At 62.8% G+C, this 26,686-nt stretch overlaps 1 protein-coding gene across 1 annotated transcript; it reads right to left on the reverse strand.

Annotated features, from left to right (window-relative positions):
* Positions 1–10,984: 10,984 nt before the first annotated feature.
* On the reverse strand, positions 10,985–17,564 carry LOC128802767 (mucin-3B-like). The gene is made up of 10 exons (XM_053969327.1): positions 16,718–17,564; positions 16,525–16,632; positions 15,661–15,788; positions 15,498–15,556; positions 15,258–15,406; positions 15,070–15,138; positions 14,575–14,737; positions 13,740–13,898; positions 12,554–12,774; positions 10,985–11,738 (listed from the first exon to the last, which is right to left on the reverse strand). Exons 1-10 carry the CDS (start codon positions 17,547–17,549, stop codon positions 11,707–11,709), a joined length of 1,920 nt encoding a protein of 639 aa, XP_053825302.1. The 5' UTR covers positions 17,550–17,564; the 3' UTR covers positions 10,985–11,706.
* Positions 17,565–26,686: the final 9,122 nt, after the last annotated feature.

Below are 26,686 nucleotides of genomic sequence, written 5' to 3' on the forward strand. Positions count from 1 at the left end.
GTTGGGTCATCATTGAGTCATCAACGACCAAACCCCATCCCAAGAGGAGACTCAGGTGGTCAAAACCAACATCCCAAACCCTTCCAAAATCCCCATGAGGGACCCCCTGGAGACCCCCACCCCTCACGACCAGCCCCAAACTCTTTGGCCGCCCTTTCCTTGCTTTTCCAGCCGCTCCCGCGCAGCTGGCGGGTGGGGACGGCGCTTTTTCCACCCAGAAAGCAAACATTGTTTTTTCCAGAGCGCTGGGAGGGGTGGGAAGGGAGGGAATTGGAATTTTGGGGTGGCAGGAGGTCAGATTTTATTGGATTAGGGGTTCCGCCCCGCCGGTGTTTGGCAAAGGGGCGTTTTGTGGGATTTCTTCCTTCTCCGGCGGCGGTTGGGCCGTTGCGCGTTGGTTTCGGTCCTGGTTGGTTGTGTTGGGGTTGGGAATTCCCTCCAAGCCACCCCTCGACCCTCAAACCCCACCCACGATCCCCAAAAATCCCAACTGTGGCCCCAAACCTCCAATCTCAACCCCCAAAAGTCCGACCTCGACGTTCAAAACCCCGAATCGGTGCGCCAAACCCCAGAACCCAACCTGGACTTCCAAAAGCCAACCTTGGGCTTTAAAGACTCAACTGTGCCCTCCAGACCCCCAGACTCAATCCCAAAATGCCAACTGTGACCTCAAAACCTCAACCTCAACCCTAAAACTCCCAGTCTGGAGCCCTGAACCCCAAACCTCCAATCCCAGCTTTCAAAACCCCAATCTTAACATCCAAAATCCCTTGTTGAACCCCAAACTTCAGCCATGATATCAAATTCCCCAACCCTGACCCCCAAAATACCAACCTTGACCCCCCAAAACCCCAGTTTTGCCCCCAAAACCCCAACCCTGACCCCCAAGCCCCCAATCTCAACCTCCAGAACCTCAACCATGACCTCAAACCCCCAACCTCGACCCCCAAAACCCAAACCATGACCCCCAAAACCCCCACTGGTGACCCCCAGCCCCAAATCCTGACCCCCAAAGGGGTCATCAGCGCTGCGCCCCCTTCTTTTGGGGATCCACCCTACTCCATCCCCCCCTTCTTTGGGTGATTTTTCGGGAGATGAAATAAATACGTTAATAAATATAATTTCCGTGGAGATGAGGATTTTCCAGCTCCGGCGACGCTCCCAAAGCTGGGTCCAACCCCAAAACCCCCCTGAGATGTCCTCTCCAAGGAGAAACCCCCCCAAAAAGGAGCATGGGACGACCTCTCCTCTCTCATAGAGGATCCCGATTCCAGCTTTTTTCCCCCAAAAATGAGGGTTCTGAGGGCTTCGGTCGCTGCCCGATGGTGCCGAGGGTCTTGGGAGGCACCTTGGTCACCCCCTCCCAGGCATGGGGGGGGGGGGGTCACAGGGCTGCTGCACCTTCTGCCAGCACCTGAAAAATGGGGAGGGGGATGAGGGTTTGGGGTCAAAATTGGAGGTTTGGGGTCAAAATCAGGGTTTTGAAGGTCAAAGTTGTGGTTTGGGGGGGGTCACAACTGGGGTTTTGGGAGTTCAAGTTGGGGATGTGAGGTCAAGGTTGGGAGTCTGGGTGTCGAGGTTGGGGGTTTGAAGGTCACAATTGGGGTTTTGATCAAAATTCAGGGTTTGGGCTAGAGTTGGGAGTTCGGGGTTCAAAACTGGGAAGTTGGGGTCAAAGTTGGAGGTTTTGGGGTCACAGTTTTGGTCTTAGGGGTCGAGATAGAAGTTTTGGCGTTGAGTTTGGGGTTTTGAGGTCACAGTTTGGGTTCTGGAGATCGAAATTGGGGTTGTGAGGTCAAGGTTGGGGGGCTTGGACATTTTGAGGTCATTGTTCGGGCTTTCGGGGGTCACAGTTTGGGTTTCGGGGTCAAAATTGGGGTTCCAGGTCAATCTTAGGCTGAGGACCCCTCCCAAAACGACGTCACCCCCATCACCCACCGACGCCGGGGGTTCGGCCACCTCCGAGCTGGGATTGTAGGTGTTGTATCCGTAGGGACCTGGGAGGAGGAAGAGGAGGAGGAGGAGGACCGTGAGCCCATGAGGGCTTTGGGGGATTTTCCCTCTCCAGCGATGGTTTCACCGCCCGTTTCGGGGCCCACCTTTCCCGGCGCCGCCGCCTCTGCCGTTGACGTGGTAGATCCCGGTGACGCGGCTGTTGCGGCCCCCGTCCGGCCAAGCGTCCTCGGCGGCCGCGCTGTGGAGCCGGGCAAGTTTGAGGGGGCTGGGGAGGGGTGGGAGGTGACGCTGGAGGTGGTGGGGTCTCAACCCTCCCACCCCCCCCCCCCACCACCGTGGGGCAAAGCTGCTGAACCCCAAAATTTTGGGGTCCGAGCACCCCGAATCCCCTTCCCGTGACCCCACAGGGGCCCCTCCCTCAGGGCTTTCACCTGGCTCCAGGTGATTTCTTCCGCCCTCGGGACAAGCGGACGGCGAGGACGATGCAGAGGATGAGGAGGATGAGGATGGTCAGGCCCAGCCCCAGCCCCACGCCCAGCCCCAGCCCCAGTTTGCTGATGTGGGTCTGGCAGCGGTCACCGGCCGAGAGGTACCAGGGCAGGTCCGGGCAGCTGGAGGGGGAGGTGACAGGTCAGGGGAAGGGTCCTCACCCCCTCCCAGGGTGGGGGCTGGGGGTGGGATCCTCCCACTGGAATCACAGGAACCTTCCCTGGAGATCCGTCACCGTGACCATGGGGTGGGATTGAGGTTTGAGGGTGGTGGTCAAGGGGTTTGGGGGTCAAAGGTTGAGTTTGAGGGTCAAGGGTTGGGTGTGGGGGTCAAAAGTTGGGTTTGGAGGGCAAGAGTTGGAGTTGGGGGTCAAGAGTTGAGTACTGGGGTCAAGGTTGGGTGTTGAGGGTTGAGAGTTGAGTGTTGGGGCTCAAGGGTTGGGTTTGGGGGTACAGAGTTGGGTCTGGGGGTCCAGGGTTGGGTTTGAGGGTCAAAGGTCGGATTTGGGGGTCCAGGGCTGGGTTTGGGGGGTCAAAGGTTGGATTTAGGGGTCAAAGGTTGGATTTGGGGGTCCAGGGCTGGGTTTGGGGGTCAAAGGTTGGATTTGGGGGTCCAGGGTTGAGTTTGGGGGTCCAGGGTTGGGTTTGGGGGTCCAGGGTTGAGTTTGGGGGTCAAAGGTTGGATTTGGGGGTCCAGGGTTGAGTTTGGGGGTCCAGGGTTGGATTTGGGGGTCCAGGGTTGGGTTTGAGGGTCAAAGGTTGGATTTGGAGGTCCAGGGTTGGGTCTGGGGGTCCAGGGCTGGGTTTGAGGGTCAAAGGTTGGATTTGGGGGTCCAGGGTTGGGTTTGGAGGTCAAAGGTTGGATTTGGGGGTCCAGGGCTGGGTTTGAAGGGCAGGACTTGACAGGAGCCAAGGGTTGGACCATTGGGGTCAAGGTTTTGGGGTCAAGGTTTTGGGTTCCGGTGGAACCTTGGCCATCAGGCATTGGGGTGTTGAGGTCAAGAGCTCAAGTTTGGGGTCAAACGTTTGCATTCAACTCCTTTGGCCTTGGGGCAACGTTTGACCCCAGGTTCAAGGCCCGCCCTAAGGTGGGACCAGTGGGTGTGGCCGGGGTGGGCGTGGCCAACTCACAAGCACTGGGGCCCCTCCAGGGTGAGCCGGCAGAGCCCGCCGTGGCAGTCGAAGGAGCCGGGGACGTTGAGGGTGCAGTTGGTGATGCAGAGGAGCCCGTTGGCCGTGCGGTACGGGAAGTAGAACCGGCTGAAGTTGGCCGGCGCGTGCCTCCGGCAGAGCTCTGGAGAAGCCAAACCCTGGTCAAGAGTCCCCTGTCCCCACCCCAGCCCCCGTGGTGTCCCCAGGTGTCCCCGGGTCGCGCTCACCGGTGGCGTTGAGCGCCAGCGTCGCGGCTCTGGTGGCCCTGGCGGAGGTGGCGGTGAAGCAGAGCCCGTCTGGGAGAGGGGAGAGCACGAGGTGGTCACTGGGGGTCACCAGAGACGTTGGGGACCAGCCCAGGGCAGGTGGGGGTCACCTACCGGCCGAGGCGCTGCAGTTGTGGGGCTGGGATGCGGCGTTGGCCACCGCCAGCAGCTCCAGGGCTCGGTGCTCCAGGCTGGCGTTGCCGGGCAGGGGCCGCAGCTGGACGCGGTAATTCACCACGACGCTGCCGCGGCTGGGGGGGGACGGGGTTGGGGTTTGGGGGTCCTCAGCTGTCACATCCCATCCCATCCCATCCCATCCCATCCCATCCCATCCCATCCCGTCCCATGGATCCCATCCTATGCCATCCTCATCTCCATCTCCATCTCCATCTCCATCTCCATCCCATCCCATCCCATCCCATCCCATCCCATCCCATCCCATGGATCCCATCCCAGATGTTCCTCACCCATCCCAGATGGTTTCTCCATCCCACCCCATCCCAATCCCACCCCCCGGTCCCTCGCCCACCTCAGGCTCAGGACGTTGATCCCGCGGTAGCCAGACACGTTCCGGTAGATCCCGTCCATCTGGGGACAGAGGGACGCGGGTCACCTGTGGGGTTCTCAGGTGGTCCCTTGGGGTGGTCCCAGGGGTCCTTTGGGCTGGTCCCGGGGATCCCTTAGGGTGGTCCTGAGGGTCCCTCGGGTCCATCCCCTTGGGATGGTCCTGGGGGTCCTCATGGTGGAACCTTGGGGTGATCCTGGGGGTCCCTTGGGGTGGACACTTGGGGTGGACACTTGGGATGGACACTTGGGGTGGAATCCACACAAGAACCACTAGGGAAAAAAGAAAAACTACAACCCCTAAGAAGCAAACAACGGAGGAGGAGGAAAAGAGAGAGATATCTCTCTCAACAACACAACGGAGGAGGAGGAAAAGAGAAGAGATCGGCGAAGCGCCGGTGGCCGGGGACGAGGTGTCCCTCATGTCCTCCGAGAAGTCCCGGTTGGTGACACGCGCCATCATCGTCACGAAGGGACCCAACTCTGCGGGCACAGGGCGTGTCCGTGACACGGGGACACCTCGGGGGGGACAGGGGGGTCACGGGTGGGGGTGTCCCCCCACCCCTTTACCTGCCGTCAGGTTGATGGTGCTGGCACCGAACTCGCAGCGGGGGCCGTCCATGTTGGGGGGGCACAGGCACGCCGTGCCCATCCAGAGCCCCCCGTTCAGGCAGGGGTCTGTGGGGGACACGAGGGTTTGGGGACCCCAACGAGGTCACCGGGACCTCCTGTTCCCCCTCCCGGTTCCACCCACTTAGCTCCACCGTCACCGCACCCCCAATTTTGGGGTGAAACCCACGAAAACCCCAATTCGTGGTGCCACCACCCCACCCATCCTTGGGGTGTCCTTCTGGGTGGGGGGGGCAACACCCCAAAAAATCCCCAGGGATTTGGGGGGAGGGTCTTCCCACTCCAGCCACAGCCACCATCCGAGTTCCACCATCACCTCACCCCCAATTTTGGGGTGAAAACCACAAAAACCCCAATTCCTGGTACCACCACCACACCCATCCTTGGGGTGTCCTCCTGGGTGGGGGGGGGGGAGGGGGCAACACCCCAAAAAAATCCCCATGGATTTGGGGGGATTGGGGGGGGGATCTTCCCACCCCAGACAAAGCCACCGACCTCTGGTGGTGGGCACGGTGGTGGTGGTGGTGGTGGTGGTTCTCCTGGTGCTTCGGGGCGTCGCTCTGCTCCGGCGCGGTGGCCCTGCCGTGGGGGCAGCGGTGGGGCTGGGGTCTTCGCAGCGGGGGCCGGAGAAGCCGGGGGGGCAGTAGCACTCGGTGCCCACGGCGGTGCCACCGTGGCGACAGGCGGTGGCCGGGTCGGGGGCGGCACAGCGAGGGCCCGTGCGGCCGGGGGGGCAGATGCAGCGGTCGCCCACGGCGGTGCTGCCGCCGGCGCAGCGGTCGGCGGGGTCGGGGGTCTCGCAGGTGGGGCCGGAGTAGCCGGGGGGACACAGGCAGTGGGTGCGGTTGGCCACGCCACCGTTGTGGCACACGACTGGAAGGTGGGGGGGACAAGGACACGGTGAGGGGACACCATGGGTGGGGGGTTCTTTCCTTTGTCCACGTTGGAGGAGAGCCCTGAGAAGGAGACCCCCACCCTTGGACACCCCAGAACCTCCATCCTCCTCTTCCTCCCCACCCCAGGAGACCCTCAGGAAGGAGGACCCCCCAACCCCAGGAGATCCATGGGAAGGAGACCCCACCCCAGGAGATCCTTGAGAAGGAGACCCCACCCCAGGAGATCCTTGAGAAGGAGACCCCCCACCCCAGAAGATCCATGGGAAGGAGACCCCACCCCAGGAGATCCATGGGAAGGAGACCCCACCCCAGAAGATCCTTGAGAAGGAGACCCCACCCCAGAAGATCCATGGGAAGGAGACCCCACCCCAAGACACCCCAGAACCTCCATCCTCCTCTTCCTCCCCACCCCAGGAGACCCTCAGGAAGGAGGACCCCCCACCCCAGGAGATCCATGGGAAGGAGACCCCCACCCCAAGACACCCCAGAACATCCATCCTCCTCTTCCTCTCCCTGGGAAGGAGACCCCACTCCAGGAGCTCCATCCTCCTCTTCCTCCCCACCCCAGGAGACCCTTGGGAAGGAGACCCCCACCCCAAAAGACCCCACAACTTCCATCTTATTCCAATTCCTACCCCCAGGAGACCCCTGGGAAGGAGACCCCCACCCCAGGAGACCCCAGGAGCTCCATCCTCGTCTTCTTCCTCACCATGACCCCAGGAAATCCCTGGGAAGGAGACCCCCACCCCAGGAGACCCTCCTGACCCCAGAGAGAAGACCCCACCCCAGTGACCCCCCAGGACACCCACTGGCCGGGGGGCTGGCGCCGTGTGGGAGGTAGAGGCAGATGGTGGCCGTGGTGGGGACAGTGGAGCTGGTGAAAAAGTCCCCGATGGTCCCAGGAGAGACGTAGGCCAATGCCCCGGTGGCTTCGGTGGCGTTGGGCGGGCTCTCGGTGGCGTCCAGGATGGTGTTGGTGGCATTGGGCGGGGCTGGCGTTGAGGTGACGTCAGCAGGGGCGACTGGGAGGGTGGACAGGGTGTGGCTCTCCAGGGTGGTGGCCCTGGTGTCACTTTTCAGGGTGGTGGCCCCGGTGGTGTTCTCCACGGGCCTGGTGTGGCCTCCCACGATGACCATTGGCATGGCCGTGGTGTCACTTTCCAGGGTGGTGGCCGTGGTGTCACTTTCCGTGATGGTGGCCCAGGTCTTGTTCTCCATGGCCCTGGTGTTGCCCTCCATGGTGGTCACGCTGGTGTCACCTTTCAAGGTGGTGGCCCTGGTGTTGTTCCCCATGGCCGTGGTGTTCCTTGCCCTGCTGGTGGCCCTGCTGTGGCTTCCCGGGTGTCCTGGTGGCACCGTCACGGTGGCAATTTCCATGGTGGTGGCCCTGGTGTTGCTTACCATGGTGGCCACTGGTGTGGCCTCGGTGCCACCTTCCATGGGGGTGGCCTCAGTGTCACCCTCCATGGGGGTGGCCTCGGTGTCACCTTCCATGGCCGTGGTCTCACCCTCCATGGCCGTGGTGTCACCTTCCACGAGGTCTGACCGAGTGACCGTGGTGTCACCTTCCACGGCTGTGGTCTCACCCTCCATGGTGGTGGCCCTCACCTCCATGGGCGAGGCCGTGACATTTGTCACCCGGCGCGCTGGCAGCATCGGCTTGGTGGTGGCCATGGGGACACTTCCCCTGACCCTGGTGTCCCTCTCTGTGACGGTGACCACATCGTGGTCCGTGCCAGCGCTGACCTCTGTGTCCCTCTCTGTGACAGTGACCACGCCATGGTCCGTGCTGGCCACGCCGTGACTGACCGTGGTGGCACTGACCTCTGTGTCCCTCTCTGTGACGGTGACCACATCGTGGTCCGTGCCGGCGCTGACCTCTGTGTCCCTCTCTGTGACAGTGACCACGCCATGGTCCGTGCTGGCCACACCGTGACTGACCGTGGTGGCGCTGACCACAGCAGTGACAGTGACATTCCTTCCCGTGACGCCGCCGTTGGTGGTGGCCACGGTGCCACTTCCCACGGTGGCGGCATTGCCCTCCACAGGCCTGGCCGTGACATTCCTCGCCCGCCTCACCGATGGCGTGTCCGTGGTGTCACCTCCCGCGGTGCCACCTCCCGCGGTGCCACCTCCGGCGGTGGTGGCCGTCACCGCGTCGTTTGTCCCCGCCGTGTCATTGACGTACAACACCTTCCCCACGGCCGTGGTGCCGCCCGTCCCGGTGCACTCGCACCGAGGTCCCCAAGCCGTGGGGGGACACCGGCACGTCCCCTTCTCCAAAGTGCCACCGTTGAGGCACGATCCGGGCTCCTCCAGCTCCTGGCAGGTGTCCCCGCGGAAGCCCGGCGGGCACACGCACCTTGTCCCGAAGGCGGTGGCCCCGTTGCGGCAGGCGCTGGCGGGGTCGTGGCGCCGGCACCGGGGTCCCCCAAAACCCGGGGGGCAGTAGCAGGCGGTCCCCACGGCGGTGCCACCGTTGCGGCAGGCGCTGGCGGGGTCGGGGGTCTCGCAGCGGTGGCCGGAGTGGCCGGGGGGACAAACGCAGCCGTGCCCCACCGCGGTGCCACCGTTGGCGCAGGGGGCTGCGAGGGACAGGAGGTTGTGGGGTGGGACGGGAACGGGGGCGTCCCGAATTGGGGGAGGGGGCTGGGGATCTGTCCCCAAATTGGGGGAGGGGGCTGGGAGTCTGTCCCCAAATCGGGGGAGGGACACAAGGGTCTGTCCCCAAACTGGGGATGGGAACTGGGAGTCTGTCCCCAAATTGGGGGAGGGGGCTGGGAGACAGACTCCAAATTGGGGGAGGGGGCTGGGGGGTTGTCCCCAAATTGGAGGAGGGGGCTGGGGGTCTGTCCCCAAACTGGAGAAGGGACACAAGGGTCTGTCCCCAAACTGGGGATGGGAACTGGGAGTCTGTCCCCAAACTGGAGAAGGGAACTGGGAATCTGTCCCCAAACTGGAGAAGGGAACTGGGAGTCTGTCCCCAAACTGGAGAAAGGACTCAAGGGTCTGTCCCCAAACTGGGGATGGGAACTGGGATCCCGTCCCCAAACTGGAGAAGGGACACAAAGTCTGTCCCCAGACGGGAAGTGGCACCTGGGGGTCCCTCCCCGCTCCTGCCCCACCTCCCGCGGATCAACGTCCCCCACCCCATCGCCCTCGGGAGAGCACCCACAAGCCCGGGAGGGGACATCGGGGCGTGACCCCCCAAAATCTGCTCCTTGAGGACCAGAACCCCCCATGCCAAGACGGGAAGAGGGGAGGGGACAGCCCGGCACCCACAGGGTGGCCACCAGAGATGTGCCGAAGGCCATTGGGTGCTCCAAGCTCGTCTCCAGGAATCCCCAAAAAGAGCCAAAACCCCCCAAAAATTCCCAAAAGAGGGAATTCTGGAGGTGGCAGGATGGAGAGGCCTCCACCTCACCCCCACCTTACCTGACAGAGCCTCCGAGGGGACGAAGAGGAGGAGGAGGGCGAGGATGAAGACGCTGCCGCCCAACTCCATCCTCGGCCGATCCTGGAGGAGCCGTAACCACCGGAGCAACTGAGCCGGATCCGGCGGCCACCGGGACTTTGTGGCCCGAATCCGTGGCGGTCATCAACTGCAAGGTTGGGCAGCGCCGGTAAATAATTCCCTGAGTCACCAGTTTTTATCAAACCCCTGGAAAAAAAAAAAAAAAAAAAAAGAAAAAAATTAAATAAATATTTTTTTTTTTTAAAAAAAAGAGGGCGTGAGAAGAGCCGGCGGACATTCCCCAAGGAATTCCAACTGGCCGGACCACTCCGGAGCGGCCGCCGCCGGCCCAGCCCTGGCGCCGGGGTTGCTGATAAGATATGGGGGGTGGGCACCCCCAGCTCGGGGCGGTGCCGCCGTCCCAAAAGTCCTGGAGATGCTGGAGCCGGGAACGGGGGAGGTTGGGTTGGGTTGGGTTGGGTTGAGTTGGGTTGGGTTGGGTTGGGTTGAGTCACCGCCGGGTGACGGCGACGCGTCCCCTCCCGCCCGCGGGCGCGGGGTTTTGGGGTGGGGAGGGGGTCCCCAGGGGGGTCCCCGGTGGGATTTGGGGTGTTCGGGGTGGTTGGTTGGGTTGTCTCACCTTCCTGGGGTGTCCCAGTGTGTCCCAGTGCTCCCAGTTTGGTCTGGGTGCCACCTGCTCCTTGGGGTGTCCCAGTGCGTCCCAGTGCTCTCCAGTATGTCCCAGTATGTCCCAGTTTGGTCTGGGTGCTCCTTGGGGTGTCCTAGTATGTCCCAGTATGTCCCAGTTTGTTCTGGGTGCCACCTCCTCCCAGTGTCTCCCAGTGTCTCCCAGTGCCTCCTAGTATCTCCCAGTCCGTTCTGGCTGCTACTTGCTCACAGTGCCTCCCAGTATGTCCCAGTATGTCCCAGTTTGTTCTGGGTGCCACCTGCTCCTTGGGGTGTCCCAGTATGTCCCAGTGCTCCCCAGTATGTCCCAGTATGTCCCAGTTTGTTCTGGGTGCTCCTTGGGGTGTCCCAGTATGTCCCAGTGCTCTCCAGTATGTCCCAGTATGTCCCAGTTTGTTCTGGGTGCCACCTGCTCCTTGGGGTGTCCCAGTCCCTCCCAGTCCCTCCCAGTCCCTCCCAGTCCCCCCCAGTGTCTCCCAGTCACGTAACGTCCCCACCCCCAAAACCGAGGGAATTCACACAAATTAAACCAAGAAATCGATTATTTATTATCAATACATTGATTACTTACTATAAATAAATATGGGGGAGGGGCAGGAAAAGGGGGCGGGGCTCCTGCACCTCCCCCCCCCCAAAAGGGATTTTGGGGAGGGGCTTCAACCCCCCCCGGGGACCCTCCGGGCTCTGCCCAGGGTGGGGCTGGGGCTTCATCACCCCAAATAAATAAATATTGAGGGGTTCGATCCCCCAAATCCCACAGAAATCCCCCCAAAATCCCCCCAAAATCCCCCCCCCGAACCCCAACCCCAAGGGTCTCGCCCGGCTCCTGGCGCGTCCCGCGCGCCGGAGCAAACTGGGAGCTACTGGGAGCTACTGGGAGCTGGTCCCGATTCTCTCTTGGGGTTTGGGGGTCTCCTGGTCCAGGTCGAGGTCCCCTCATTTGGGTCGGGGTCTCCTGGTCCATGTTGGGGTCTCCTCACTTGGGTTGGGGTCTCCTGGCCCAGGTTGATGTCCCCTCACTGGGGTCGGGGTCTCCTGGTTGGGGCTGGGGTCTCCTGGTCCATGTTGGGGTCTCCTGGTCCATGTTGGGGTCTCCTCACTTGGGTTGGGGTCTCCTGGTCCAGGTTGATGTCCCCTCATTGGGGTCGATGTCCCCTCATGGGGTCGGGGTCTCCTGGTTGGGGCTGGGGTCTCCTGGTCCATGTTGGGGTCTCCTGGTCCGTGTTGGGGTCTCCTCACTTGGGTCGGGGTCTCCTGGTTGGAGTCAGGGTCCCCTCATTTGGGTTGGGGTCTCCTGGTTGGGGTCAGCATCTCCTGGTCCCTGTTGGGGTCTCCAAGTTGGGGTTGGGGTCTTCTAGTCCGTGTTGGGATCTTCTGGTCCATGTGGGGTCCCCTGGTTGGGGTTGGGGTCCCCTCACTTGGGTTGGGGTCTCCTGGTCCAGGTCGATGTCCCCTCATTGGGGTCGGGGTCTTCTGGCCCATGTTGGGGTCTCCTCATTGGGGTCGATGTCCCCTCACCGGGGTCGGGGTCTCCTCGTTGGGGTCGGGGTCTCCTCGTTGGGGTCGGGGTCCCCTCGTGGCGCTCCAGGAGGTGCCGGGGGGGGGGTCACAGGTCATGGGTGACCCTCGGCCTCGGGGTCCTCAGCTGGGGGGGGGGACAGCGTGAGAGGGGGGTCCTGGCAGGGGATTGGAGGGCCCCTTTTGGGTCCTGGCAGGGGATTGGAGGGCCCCTTTTGGGTCCTGGCAGGGGATTGGAGGGCCCCTTTTGGGTCCTGGCAGGGGATTGGAGGGCCCCTTTTGGGTCCTGGCAGGGGATTGGAGGGCCCCTTTTGGGTCCTGGCAGGGGATTGGAGGGCCCCTTTTGGGTCCTGGAAGGGGGTTTGGGGTTCCTTTAGAGACTGGGAAGGGGATTTGGGGTTCTTTAGGGTCCCTAAAGGGGATTCAGGGTTCCTTTGGGGTCCTGGCAGGGGTTTGGGGTCCCTTTAAGGTCCTGGCAGGGGATTTAGTTTCCTTTGGGGTCCTGGCAGGAGATTCAGGTTCTTTTGGGGTCCTGGCAGGGGTTTGGGGTTCTTTTAGGGTCCTGGCAGGGGGTTTAGGTCCCTTTAGGGTCCTGGCAGGGGGTTTAGGTCCCTTTAGGGTCCTGGCAGGGGGTTTAGGTTCCTTTAAGGTCCTGGCAGGGGGTTGGGGTCCCTTTAAGGTCCTGGCAGGGGGTTGGGGTCCCTTTAGGGTCCTGGCAGGGGGTTTAGGTTCCTTTAGGGTCCTGGCAGGGGATTTAGGTTCCTCTAAGATCCTGGCAGGGGGTTTGGGGTCCTTTTAAGGTCCTGGCAGGGGGCTTAGGTCCCTTTAGGGTCCTGGCAGGGGGTTGGGGTCCCTTTAGGGTCCTGGCAGCGGGTTTAGGTTCCTTTAGGGTCCTGGCAGGGGATTTAGGTTCCTCTAAGGTCCTGGCAGGGGTGTGCATACCTGCAGGAAGGGATCCACCCGCTCCAAGGACGGTCGGAAGGCGGGGGGACCCCACCGGGGGGCGGCGGGGGGGGGGTCCCGGGGGTCTTCTCCAGCTCTCGGGGTCCTCAAATGCGGGCTGGGGGGCGACCCCCGGGTTTGGGATCACGGCCCCCCGCGGGGGGCTCCAGGTGAAATCGTCGAACTCGTACCAGGAACCCCCCGAATAGGGGGGGAGGTCACTGGGGGGGGGGAAAGGGGGTGAGAACTGGGGGAGGACTGGGAGACCCCCCCCCAAACTGGGAATTCAAACTGGGAGACCCCCCCAAACTGGGAATTCGAACTGGGAGACCCCCCCCCCAAACTGGGAATCCAGACTGGGAGACCCCCCCAAATTATGAGATCCCCCCAAACTGGGAATCTAAACTGGGAGATCTCCCCAAACTGGGAGATCCCCCCCAAACTGGGAATTCAAACTGGGAGATCTCCCCAAACTGGAAGATCCCCCCCAAACTGGGAATTCAAACTGGGAGATCCCCCCCAAACTGGGAATCCAGACTGAGACATCCCCCCCGCAAAATGGGAATCCAAACTGGGAGACCCCCCAAAAACTGGGAATCCAAACTGGGAGATGCCCCCTCCCCCCACACCCCAAAATGGGAATCCAAACTGGGAGACCCCTCCCAAGGCAGAAGCTGAACTGGGAGATCCCCCCCAAAATGGGGAAACTGAACTGGGAGACCCCTCCTCAATAGGGAACCCAAACTGGGAACGCCCCCAAAATGGGGAATCCAAACTGGGAACCCCCCCAAAATGGGGAACCCAAACTGGGAAACTCCCAAAATGGGGAACCTGAACTGGGAAACTCCCTCCAGATGGGGAATCCAAACTGGGAACCCCCCTGAAATGGGGAATCCAAACTGGGAAATCCCCTCCAAATGGGAAACCCAAACTGGGAGACCCCTCCCAAGGCAGAACCCAAACTGGGAGCCCCCCAAAACGAGGAACCCAAACTGGGAGACCCCTCCCAAATGGGAAACCCAAACTGGGAGCCCCCTGAAATGAGGAACCCAAACTGGGAGCTCCCCAGAATGGGAAACCCAAACTGGGAGACCCCTCCCAAGGCAGAACCCAAACTGGGAGCCCCCCAAAACGAGGAACCCAAACTGGGAGCCCCCCAGTGAGGACCCCAGCCCCGGGCCGGTACCTCCGGGAGCGCTGGTGCCGGCGGCAGAGCAGGACCACGACGAGGATGAGGCAGATGAGGAAGAGCAGGGCCACTGCCACGCCCAGCCCGGTGGCCACCTTGCTGACCCGGCCCGAGCACTGCGCCCCCGTGTACCAGTACAGGTCCTCGTCCGGGCAACTGGGGAGGGGACAAGGGTCACACCCTGCACCCCTGGGACCACCCGGGTGGGCAGAGACACCTCGGTGGCACCAGGGGACACCACAGGAGGTGTTGGGACCCCCAGTGGGCGTTGGGACCTCATGATGGGTTCTGGGACCCCTTGGTGGCCATTGTGACCCCATGGTGGCCGTTGTGACCCCATGGTGGCTGTTGTGACGCCTTGGTGGATGTTGTGACCCCACAGTGGCCATTGTGACCCCTTGGTGGCCGTTGTGACCCCATGACGGGTTCTGGGATCCCTTGGTGGCCATTGTGACCCCATGGTAGCCATTGTGACCCCTTGGTGGCCGTTGTGACTCTGTGGTGGCCATTGTGACCCTGTGGTGGCCATTGTGACCCCATGGTGGCCGTTGTGACCCCATGATGGGTTCTGGGATCCCTTGGTGGCCATTGTGACCCCATGGTGGCCATTGTGACCCCTTGGTGGCCGTTGTGACTCTGTGGTGGCCATTGTGACTCCACGGTGGCCATTGTGACCCCACGGTGGATGTTGTGACCCAACAGTGTCCACTGTGACCCAACAGTGGCCATTGTGACCCAACGGTGGCCATTGTGACCCCGTGGTGGCCATTGTGACCCCATGGTGGCCGTTGTGACCCCATGACGGGTTCTGGGACCCCTTGGTGGCACTCACAAGCAGCGAGGTCCCTCGCGGGTGACGTGGCAGCGGCCGTGGTGGCAGTCCAGGCTCTGGGGCAGGTTGGGCGTGCAGGAGGTGACGCAGTGCAGGACCCCCGAGGAGATGTCCGGGGAGAAGAAGTCACCGTAGCCGGGGGGGGCTCGCTGGTGGCACAGCTCTGGACGGGGGGGCGACAAGGGGACATTGAGGGGGTGAAGGTGGGTGAGGGGTGAGGGACAGGAGATGCTGGGTGGGCAGGGGTGGGGTGGTCAGAAGGAACCACGGGGTGGTCAGAAGGTAATGGGGTGGTCAAGGGGTGGTGGGTGGTCAAAAGAGGCCATGGGGTGGTCAGGAGGGACCACAGGGTGGTCAAGGGGTGCTGGGTGGTCAGAAGTGGCCATGGGGTGGTCAGGGGGTGGTGGGTGGTCAGGAGGGGTCATGGGGTGGTCAGGGGGTGGTGGGTGGTCCGGAGGGGCCACGGGGTGGTCAGGGGCTCCCCGCCGCTCTCACCGTCCAGGTCCAACACCTCCCTCATGTCGCTGACCACGGGGTTGGGTCGCAGCACCAGGCACAGCACGGCTGGGGTGGGAGGAGAAGACATCAGAGACCACCCTTGGGTGCCCTGGATGGACCCCGGAGGTCCAGGGGAGGTCCCGCAGGGGTCAAGGAGGATCTGGGGGGGCTTTGGGGTCACCCACAGGTGTTGTGCTGGCAGTTGCCCTGGCTGGCCTCCGCCTCCTGGAGGTTGTCCACCAACTCCCCCGTGGTCTCCTGGAACTTCTCCGTGGTGCTGCCGCTCTGGGCCATGGTGAAGAACACCTGGTGTCCCACCACGACGCTGCCAGGCCTTCCGGGAGGGGACACGGGAGGTCACAGGAGGGCCTGGGGACACCCAACCCACCCCACCCCACCCTTGGGGGTGGTCGTGGACCCCTTACTTGAGGCTGGTGATCTCCACGCCCTCGTAGCCAGGGAGGGTCCCGTAGATCTTCTTGATCTGCAAGGGCAAAAGGTCACTTGGCCACCGCTCTGGGGACGAGGTGGCCACCACTGAGGGGACACGGTGGCCGTGGTGGGACACTGGGCTCCCCACGTCCTCACCTCCTGCCGGAAGTGGTTCTGGAAGGAGCGGAAGGTCTCGGAGGTGGGGTCCTTCAGGTCCTCGGAGTAGTTGAAGTTGGTGACGGTCACCTCCACGTCCAGGGTGGCCATGATGGTCCCAGGGAACGCTGGAGGGGCAATGGGGAGAAGGGGTCAGTGGGGTGGGACAGGGTGGGTGAGGACCTCCACGGTGGTCCAGGAACCCCAAGGACACCAGGACCTCCACGGTGTCCAGGACCACCAAAGTGACCAGGACCTCCAGGATGGTCAGGATCCCCAGAGAGATCAGGTCCCCCAAGACCACCAAGATCCCCAAGATGACCAGGACCCCCAAAACCCCCAGGACCCCCAAGAAGACCAGAACCCCCAAGATGACCAGGACCCCCAAGAGGACCAGGCCCCCCAGGGTGCCCAGAACCCCCAGGATGACCAGAACCCCAAAGAAAACCAGCGCCACCGAGAAGACCAGAACCCCTAAAGACACCAGGACCCCCAAGGTGCTGAGGACCCCCAAGATGACCAGGACCCCCAAAACCACCAGAACCACCAAGAAGACCAGAACCACCAAGATGACCAGGACGCCCAAAATGACCAGGACCCCCAAAATGACCAGGACCCCCAAGAGGACCAGGACCCTCAAGATGACCAGAACCCCCAAGACGATCAAGATCCTCAAGAAGACCAAGACCCCCAAAAACACCAGAACCCCAAAGAAGACCAGGAGCCCCAAGGTGCCCAGAACCCCCAAGATGACCAGGACCACGAAGAGGACCAGAACCCCCCAAAAACCACCAGGACCCCCAAAATGCCCAGGACCCTCGAGATGCCCGGGTCCCCCAGGTGTGGGGTGGGACCGTCACTCACGCAGGTTGGTCTCCACGGTGTCGGTGGAGAACTCGCAGCGCGGACCGGCGTAGGACGGGCTGCAGAGACAACCGCTGCCAGCGGGGGTCCCCCCGTTCTCACACAGCCCTGGTGGGGACACGAGGACATCAGGGACACGCCAGGTCACGGGGACACCCCAGGTGAGGGTGGAGGTCATCTGGGGAGGACTCACCTGAAGGAGGAGCAGCGGTGGTCGAAGGGGTGGTGGTGGTGGTGGTGGGCGCTGTGGGGGTCACCAAGGTGGTCGTGGAGGTGGCCGAGGTGGGTGTGGTGGTTGACACCACCGGGGCGGTCGTTGATGTCCCCAGAGTGGCGGTGGAAGATGCCATGGTGGGCCCTGAGGTGGTCGTGGCAGTCACTGAAGTGGTTGAGGTGGTCCATGGAGTGGTCGTGGAGGTCCCTGAGGTGGTTGGAGTGGACATGGTGGTACTGGGGATGGCCGTGATGGTCCCAGAGGTGGAGGAGGTAGTCCCAGAGGGGGTCGTGGAGGTCCCTGAGGTGGTTGGAGTGGACTCTGGGGTGTTCGTGGTGGTCCCTGGGGTCATCGTGGCAGTCCCTGGGGTCATGGTGGTGGTCCATGAGGTGGCTGTGGTTGTCGCTGGGATGTTGGTGGTGGTCCCTGGGGTCATTGTGGTGGTCCCTGGGATCATGGTGGAGGTCCATGAGGTGCTCGTGGCTGTCTCTGGGGTCATCGTGGTGGTCCCTGGGGTCATTGTTGGAGTCCCTGGGGTCATGGTAGCGGTCTCTGGGATGTTTGTTGTGGTCCTTGGGGTCATGGTGGAGGTCCATGAGGTGGTTGGGGTGGACTCTGGGGTGTTCGTGGTGGTCCCTGAGGGGGTTGTGGATGTCTCTGGGATGTTTGTGGTGGTCCCTGGGGTCATGGTGGAGGTCCATGAGGTGCCCGTGGCTGTCTCTGGGATGGTCGTGGAGGTCCATGAGGTGGTTGGGGTCATCACTGCCATGGTTGTGCTGGTTCTGTCAGTGCCGGTGGTCCCTGGGGTCATGGTGGTGGTCCCTGAGGTGGTTGGGGTGGACTCTGGGGCGTTCGTGGTGGTCCCTGAGGTGGTCGTGGTGGTCTCTGCGATGTTCGGGGAGGTCCCAGGGGTCCTGGTGCTGGTCCCTGGTGTCATCGTGGAGGTCCATGAGGTGGTCATGGTGGTCTCTGGGATGTTCGTGGTGGTCCCTGGGGTCATGGAGGAGGTCCCTGGGGTCCTGGTTGTTGTCCATGCGGTGCTCGTGGCGGTCTCTGGGGTGGTCGTAGAGGTCCATGAGGTGGTTGAGGTCATCTCTGTGATGGTTGTGCTGGTTCTGTCAGTGCCGGTGGTCCCTGGGGTCATGGTGGTGGTCCATGAGGTGGCTGTGGTTGTCTCTGGGATGTTTGTGGAGGTCCCTGGCGTCATGGTGGAGGTCCCTGGGGTCATCGTGATGGTCCATGAGGTGCCGGTGGCTGTCTCTGGGGTGGTCATGGAGGTCCATGAGGTGGTTGAGGTCATCTCTGCGATGGTTGTGCTGGTTCTGTCAGTGCCGGTGGTCCCTGGGGTCATTGTGGAGGTCCATGAGGTGGCAGTGGTTGTCTCTGGAATGTTTGTGGAGGTCCCTGGCGTCATGGTGGTGGTCCATGAGGTGGCAGTGGTTGTCTCTGGGATGTCCGTGGTGATCCCTGGGGTCATCGTGGTGGTCCCTGGGGTCATGGTGGAGGTCCATGAGGTGCCGGTGGCTGTCTCTGGGGTGGTCATGGAGGTCCATGAGGTGGTTGGGGTCATCACTGCCATGGTTGTGCTGGTTCTGTCAGTGCCGGTGGTGCCTGGGGTCATTGTGGAGGTCCCTGGGGTCATGGTGGTGGTCCCTGGGGTCCTGGTGGAGGTCCATGAGGTGGCAGTGGTTGTCTCTGGGATGTTTGTGGTGGTCCCTGGGGTCATGGTGGTGGTCCATGCGCTGGTCGTGGTTGTCTCTGGGATGTTAGTGGAGGTCCCTGGGCTCATCGTGGTGGTCCCTGGGGTCATGGTGGAGGTCCATGAGGTGCCCGTGGCTGTCTCTGGGGTGGTCATGGAGGTCCATGAGGTGGTTGGGGTCATCACTGCCATGGTTGTGCTGGTTCTGTCAGTGCCGGTGGTCCCTGGGGTCATTGTGGAGGTCCCTGGGATCATGGTGGAGGTCCATGAGGTGGCTGTGGTTGTCTCTGGGATGTTGGTGGTGGTCCCTGGGGTCATTGTGGAGGTCCATGCGGTGCTCGTGGCTGCCTCTGGGGTGGTCGTGGAGGTCCATGAGGTGGTTGGGGTCATTTCTGTGATGGTTGTGCTGGTTCTGTCAGTGCCGGTGGTCCCTGGGGTCATTGTGGTGGTGGTCCATGAGGTAGCAGTGGTTGTCTCTGGGGTGTTTGAGGAGGTCCCTGGGGTCATTGTGGATATCCCTGAGGTGGTTGTGGTGGTCCCTGCGGTGTTTGTGGTGGTCCCTGGGGTCATTGTGGAGGTCCCTGAGGTGGCTGGGGTGGACTCTGGGGCGTTCGTGGTGGTCCCTGAGGGGGTTGTGGAGTTCCCTGGGATGTTGGTGGTGGTCCCTGGGGTCATTGTGGAGCTCTCTGGGGTCATGGTGGAGATCCATGAGGTGGTCATGGTGGTCTCTGGGATGTTCGTGGAGGTCCCTGGGGTCATGGTGGTGGTCCCTGGGGTCATGGTGGTGGTCCATGAGGTGCCGGTGGCTGTCTCTGGGGTGGTCGTGGAGGTCCATGAAATGGTTGGGGTCATCTCTGTGATGGTTGTGCTGGTTCTGTCAGTGCCGGTGGTCCCTGGGCTCATCGTGGAGGTCCCTGGGGTCATGGTGGAGGTCCCCGGGGTCATTGTGGAGGTCCATGAGGTGCCCGTGGCTGTCTCTGGGGTGTTCGTGGTGGTCTCTGGGGTCATGGTGGAGGTCCCTGGGGTCTTGGTGGTGGTCCATGAGGTGGCAGTGGCTGTCTCTGGGGTGGTCGTGGAGGTCCCTGAGGTGGTTGGGGTGGTCCCTGGGGTCATGGTGGAGGTCCCTGAGGTCACAGTGGTGGTCCATGAGGTGGCTGTGGAGGTCTCTGGGGTCATGGTGGTGGTCCATGAGGTGGCTGTGGAAGTCTCTGGGGTGTTTGTGGTGGTCCATGGGGTCATCGTGGTGGTCCATGAGGTGGCCGTGGTTGTCTCTGAGATGTTTGTGGTGGTCCCTGGGGTCATCGTGGTGGTCCCTGGGGTCATCGTGGAGGTCTCTGAAGTCACGGTGGAGGTCCATGAGGTGGCTGTGGATGTCCCTGAGGTCATCGTGGTCGTCTCTGGGATGTTTGTGGTGGTCCATGAGGTCATTGTGGAGGTCCCTGAGGTCATGGTGGTGCTCCCTGGGGTCATGGTGGAGGTCCATGACATCATTGTGGAGGTCCCTGGGGTGGCCGTGGTGGTCTCTGGGATGTTTGTGGTGGTCCCTTGGGCTCTGGGTGTCCCCACGATGGCGGCTGCAGGGGAGGGTCCAGGATGAGCCAAGACCCCCAAGGCCCTCCCCAGGGTGGAGACCCCAACCTTCAGCTTCCTCCTCCTCCTCCTCCTCCTCCTCTTCCAAGATCCTCATCGTGGCCTTTGACCCACCCAACGTCTCCGCCTCTCCTCCACCCTCCTTCATCTTCACCCTCCTCTTCCTCCTCCTTCTCTTCCAAGATCCTCATCGTGGCCTTTGACCCACCCAACGTCTCCGCCTCTCCTCCACCCTCCTTCATCTTCACCCTCCTCTTCCTCCTCCTTCTCCAAGACCTTCATCCAAGGTTTCTTCTCCCCTTCCAACCTCCTCCATCATCCCCACCTCCTTCTTCTTCCTCCTCCTCTTCCTCCCAGACCATCACCACATGGACCCTCCCCAACCTCCCACCATCTTCTCCACCTTCCTCCTCCTCCTCTTCCTCCTCCTCTTCCAAGACCTTCGTCTTTTGTTGATGTCTCATCTTCCCCCTCCTCTTCTTCACCTTCCTCCTCATCTTCCCCACCTTCCTTCATCCTCCTCCTCATCCTCCTCCCAGACCCCCATCCCAGCCTTGGCACCGGCCAATCCAACCTCTCCTCATCATCTCCATCTTCATCCTCATCTTCCTCCTCCTCCCCCTCTTCATCACCCTCCAACCCCTCTCCATTGTCTCCACCTTCCTCCTCTTCCTCTTCCTCCTCATCACCCTCCTCCTCCTCCTCCAAGCCCTTCAGACCATGGACCCTTCAAACTCTCCAATCCCAACCCCAGCTCCTCCTGCTCTTCATCATCATCCTCCTCTTCTTCATCTTCCTCTTCCTCTTCCAAGCCCTTCAAGCCATGGACCCCACCATCCCCAGCTCCTCCTCTTCCTCTTCTTCATCCCCTTCATCCTCCTCCTCCTCCTCCAAGACCTCCAGATCTGAACCCCTCAAACCTCTCCCACCCTGATTCCTCCTCCTCTTCTTCATCCTCCTCCTCTTCATCTCCCTTTTCTTCATCCTCCTCCTCTTCATCTCCCTTTTCTTCATCCTCCTCCTCTTCATCTCCCCTTTCTTCATCCTCTTCCTCCTCCTCCTCCTCCAAGACCTCCAGATCTGAACCCCTCAAACCTCCCCACCCCGATTGCTCCTCTTCTTCATCCTCTTCACCCTCCTCTTCTTCACCCTCCTCTTCTTCACCCTCCTCTTCTTCACCCTCCTCTTCTTCACCCTCTTCCTCCTCACCCTCTTCCTCCAGCCTCCTCCGCCCCCTGCCCCCTCCAACCTCTCCCCACCATCCTCCTCCTCCTCCTCCTCGTCCCCGCCATGTCCCCGCTGTCCCCTCACCTGTGGCGGCGCAGGTGAGGACCACCAGGAGCCCCCCGCGCGTCCCCCCGGCCATGGCCACGTCCCGTCCCCGACTGGGCTCGGGCCAGCGGTGACAGGGACAATATCGGGGGGGAGGGGGGGGGGGGACAGTGGGTGGCCCCGGACCTTTGTCCCCACCACGGGGGGGGGGTGTGACAGGCGGTGACACACGGAGGTGACACACGGAGGTGACACACGGAGGTGACACACACGTCGGAGAATGCGGCGGCCGCGCCCCGCGCTCGGAGCCTGCTCCTCCTCCGTGCGCCGATGTCACCGCGCGGGGACGCGACACGGGGACACCGGGAGTGGCACCGAGACCCGGGGGGGACACGCGGGTGGGGACACGGAGGTGGCACCGAGATCGGTGGGGACACGGAGATGGGGACATGGAGATGGGGACATGGAGATGGGGACATGGAGGTGTCCCAGGGGTCATTGGGGACATGGAGGTGGCCTGGTGGCCATCAGGGACATGAGGGTGGGGACATGGAGGTGGCACCGAGATTGGTGGGGACATGGAGATGTCCTGGTGGCCGGGAGGGACATGAGGGTGGAGACATGGGGGTGACATTGAGGTCACTGGGGACATGGAGGTGGCCTGGTGGCCAGGAGGGACACGGAGATGGGGACATGGAGGTGCCCCAGGGGTCATTGGGGACATGGAGGTGTCCTGGTGGCCACCAGGGACACGAGGGTGGGGGACATGGGGGTGGCACCGAGGTTGGTGGGGACACGGAGGCCACCAGGGACACGGAGATGGGGACATGGAAGTGTCACCAAAATCGGGTGGGAACACAGGGATGTCCCGGTGGCCGTCAAGGACACAGAGATGGGGACATGGGGGTGGCACCAAGATCGGGTGGGGACATGGGGGTGGCACTGACGGGGGTGGGGACACAGAGATGGGGACACGGAGGTGGCACCGAGGTTGGTGGGGACACGGAGATGTCCTGGTGGCCAGGAGGGACACAGAGATGGGGACATGGAGGTGTCACCGAGCTCACTGGGGACATGGAGGTGGCACCAAAATTGGGTGGGGACACAGAGGTGGCCTGGTGGCCACCAGGGACACGAGGGTGGGGACATGGGGGGTGGCACCGAGGTTGGTGGGGACACGGAGGCCACCAGGGACACGGAGATGGGGACATGGAAGTGTCACCAAAATCGGGTGGGGACACAGGGATGTCCTGGTGGCCATCAAGGACACAGAGATGGGGACATGGGGGTGGCACCAAGATCGGGTGGGGACATGGGGGTGGCCTGGTGGCCATCAGGGACACAGAGATGGGGACACAGAGGTGGCACCGAGGTCGGTGGGGACACGGAGATGTCCTGGTGGCCAGGAGGGACATGAGGGTGGGGACGTGGAGGTGGCACTGAGGGGGGTGGGGACATGGGGATGGGGACATGGGGGTGTCACCGAGGTCAGTGGGGACACAGAGATGTCCTGGTGGCCACCAGGGACACGGAGATGGGGACATGGAGGTGTCCCAGGGGTCACTGGGGACATGGAGGTGGCCTGGTGGCCATCAGGGACATGAGGACGGGGACATGGGGGTGTCACCGAGGTCACTGGGGACACAGAGATGTCCTGGTGGCCACCAGGGACACGGAGATGGGGACAGGGAGGTGTCCCAGTCCCTCCCCAGTACATCCCAGTACCCTCCCAGTACATCCCAGTACATCCCAGTCTCTCCCAGTCCCTCCCAGTGCCCTCCCAGTAGCTCCCAGTACATCCCAGTGCCCTCCCAGTACATCCCAGTACATCCCAGTACATCCCAGTCCCTCCCAGTGTCTCCCCGGGGGTTTCCCCGTGACGTCACCGCGGGCTCCATGGGGGGAGGGGCGGGTGACCCTTGGCCGGCGGCCACGGAGGGGGAGGGGCCACACCTGGGGCCACACCTGGGGACAGGGACACACCTGAGAGCGCCACGCCCATCACGTGACTCACCTGTGCCCTTCCCCCGCCCCTCCTCCCCCCCCCCAGTCCTCTGAAATTTGGGTCTGGGGACCCCCAAAACCCCCCAAAATGCCCCAAAACCCCACAGAACCTCCCCGAAAATCCCTGAAAATTGTCGAAGTTCCTCAAAATTTCCCCAAATCCCCCAAATTTGCCCCAGATTCCTCAAAATCCTCCAAAATTCCCCCAAAATTCCCCCAGAATTCGCCCAAATCTCCCAAATTGCCCCCCCCCCAAAAAAATCCCCCAAATTTCCCAAAATCCCCCAAAATACCACAAATTGCCCCAAAATTCCCCCCAAAATCCCCCCAAAAAATCCCACAAATTCCCCAAATTGCCCCAAATCCCCTAAAACCCCCCAAAAATCCCCCAAACCCCACAAAATCCCACAAAATCCCCCCAAAATCCCCCAGAAATTCCACCAGAAGTCCCCCAAATTGCCCCCAAAATTCCTCAAAAATCCCCCAAAATCCCCCCAAAATTCCCAACCCACCCCACCCCCCCCCGCCTCAGAATTCTCCCAATTCCCCCAAATTCCCCCAAATTCCTCCAAAATTCCCCCCACAAAAATCCCCCAAGGGGGGGGGGGGGGGTTGGGCAGCGCATCCTCCCCTACCGGCGCGGGGGGAGGGGCAGCGCTGCCGCAGGGGGGAGGGGCCAAAGGAGCCGCCCCTCCCCCTCCCCCCCCCCCCCCCCCATTTTAACGCTGCCCCTCCCCCACCCCCCCCCGGTATTTTCCAGACGCCGGAGCCGAAGCGAGGCCGGAGCCGCGGCGCGAGAGGGGTCGGTGCCGCCCCTCCCCCACCCCCGACTCGACCCCCATCCCCCTCCCCCACCCCCACCCTGGGACCCCCTCCCCATCCCCCCCCCCCCCTTTCAATGACCTCCATCGGATGCGGCCCCATCCCCGCCCCTCCCCCACCCCCGAGACCACCCCCCCCCACCCCCATCGCCCCTCCCCCATCCCCGAGACCCCCCCCCATCGCCCCTCCCCCACCTTCCCCATCGCCCCTCCCCCACACCTGAGACCCCACCCGGCCCCTCCCCCACACCTGAGACCCCCCCCCCTCATCGCCCCTCCCCCACCTCCATCGCCCCCTCCCCCTTTTCCCCCTCCCCCCCCCCCAATCCCCGGGTACCATTTTGGGGTGGGGGCGGGGCCGCGAAGGGCGGGGCTGGGGGGGAGGGGCCGTATGGATCTATAGGGGATTTGGTGGGGGTCTCTGTAGGGCCGGTTCTATGGGGCTGGGGGGTCTCTATGGGGGTAGGGGTCCCTATAGGGCTGGGGGGGTCCCCATGGATCCATAAGGAATTGGGGGGGGGTCTCTATAGGGCCGGTTCTATGGGGCTGGGCGGGTTCCCTATGGATCCATAGGGGCTGGGGGGTCTCTATGGGGGTAGGGGTCCTTATAGGGCTGGGGGGGTCCCCATGGATCCATAAGGAATTGGGGGGGGGTCTCTATAGGGCCGGTTCTATGGGGCTGGGGTTTCCTATGGGTCTATAGGGGATTTGGGGGGGGGGGGGTCCCTATAGGGCTCAGGGGTCTCTATAGGGCTGGGGGGGTCCCTATGGATCCATAGGGGCTGGGGGTCCCTATAGGGCCGGATCTATGGGGCTGGGGGTGGTCCCTATGGATCTATAGGGGATTTGGGGTCCCTATAGGGCCGGGGGGGTCCCCATGGATCCATAGGGGGTGGGGGGGCTGTCCCTATAGGGCTGGATCTATGGGGGATTGGGTGGGGGTCCCCATGGATCTATAGGGGATTTGGGGTCTCTATAGGGCCGAGGGGGTCCCTATAGGGCCGGATCTCTGGGGCAGGGAGGGATCCCTATGGATCTATAGGGGATTTGGGGGGGGTCTCTATAGGGGTGGGGGTCCCTCTATAGGGCCGGGGAGGGGTCCCCATGGATTCATAGGGGATTGGGGGGGGTCGTCCCTATGGGGCCGGGATGTCCCCATGGATCTATAGGGGCTGGGGGGTCCCTATAGGGCTGGATCTATGGGGGATTGGGGGGGGTCCCTATGGATCTATAGGGGATTTGGGGGGGTCTCTATAGGGCCGGGGGGGTCCCTATGGATCCATAGGGGATTGAGGGGGGTCTCTATAGGGCCGGATCTATGGGGCTGGGGGTCCTTATGGATCTATAGGGGATTTGAGGGGGGGGGTCCCTATAGGGATGTGGGGGGTCCCCATGGATCCATAGGGGATTTGGGGGGGGGGTCCCTATAGGGCCGGGGGGTGTCCCCACAGGTGCCCCTTCCCCCCTCCCCCCGCCCCCGGCGCTTCCGGCCGGGAATTTTCCCGGGGTTATTTTGGGAGCCGCCACCTGCCCCAAAGGGGGGGGGGAGGGGAGGGGCGCGAGGGGGGGGGGAGGGGTCTCTGTGGTGGGGGGGGGGGGCACTGGGATAAACTGGGATAAACTGGGAGGGTCCCCAGAAATTGGAATGGGGGGGGGGGGGGGTCACGATGAACTTGGGGGGGTCCAAACGAGCTGGGGACCCTCCCCCATCATCAGAGAGACCCCCCCAATTCCAGGAGTTCTGCCCATCCCCCCCAAATGGGGACCCCCCCACCCAAAAATGGGGACCCCTCCCCAAATCCCACCCCGTTGGGGACCCCCCCCCTCCCCCAAAATCCCACCCCTGGGGGATGCCCAAATTCCCCCATGACCCCCCCAAATCCCCTCCAAATCCCCCTCAAAATGAAGACCCCTCCCAAATCCCACCCAGCTGGGGACCCCTCCCCAAATCCCACCCCCTCCTCACCAATGGGGACCCCAAAATACCCCCGTGACCCCCCTCCAAATCCCCCCCAAAATGAAGACCCCTTCCCAAATGGGGACCCCTCCCCAAATCCCACCCCAAATGGAGACACCCCCCCCCCCCCCAGTTTGGAACCTTCCTCCCCAACTCCCTCCCCAACTCCCACCCACGGGGGACCCCCAAACCCCCCCGTGACCCCCCCCAAATCCCACTCCAAAATGAAGACCCCTCCCCAAATCCCACCCCAAATGGAGATCCCCCCCCCCATTTGGAACCCCCCTCCCCAACTCCCACCCACGGGGGACCCCCAAACCCCCCCCCCCCACCGTGCGTGACCCCCCAAATTCTCTCTCTCTCTCTCCGCAGCCTCCACCGCCATGGGGGGTCGCCCATCCCCCGCCGCCCCCCACCCCCCTCCAGCTCTTCCTCCTCCTCCTCCTCCTCCTCGCCCCCTCCCCGGCCACCACCGAGGACCTGCTGGTGGCCACCTCGGCCGGCGCCGTCCGCGGCTTCCACGTGCCCGCCGGCCCCTCGGCGCGCGTGGCGGCGTTTTTGGGGATCCCCTACGCCGAGCCCCCGCTGGGAGCGCTGCGCTTCGC

This window comes from Vidua macroura, unplaced genomic scaffold (genome assembly GCF_024509145.1).
Source record: "Vidua macroura isolate BioBank_ID:100142 unplaced genomic scaffold, ASM2450914v1 whyUn_scaffold_180, whole genome shotgun sequence".
Taxonomy (NCBI): Eukaryota; Metazoa; Chordata; class Aves; order Passeriformes; family Viduidae; genus Vidua; species Vidua macroura.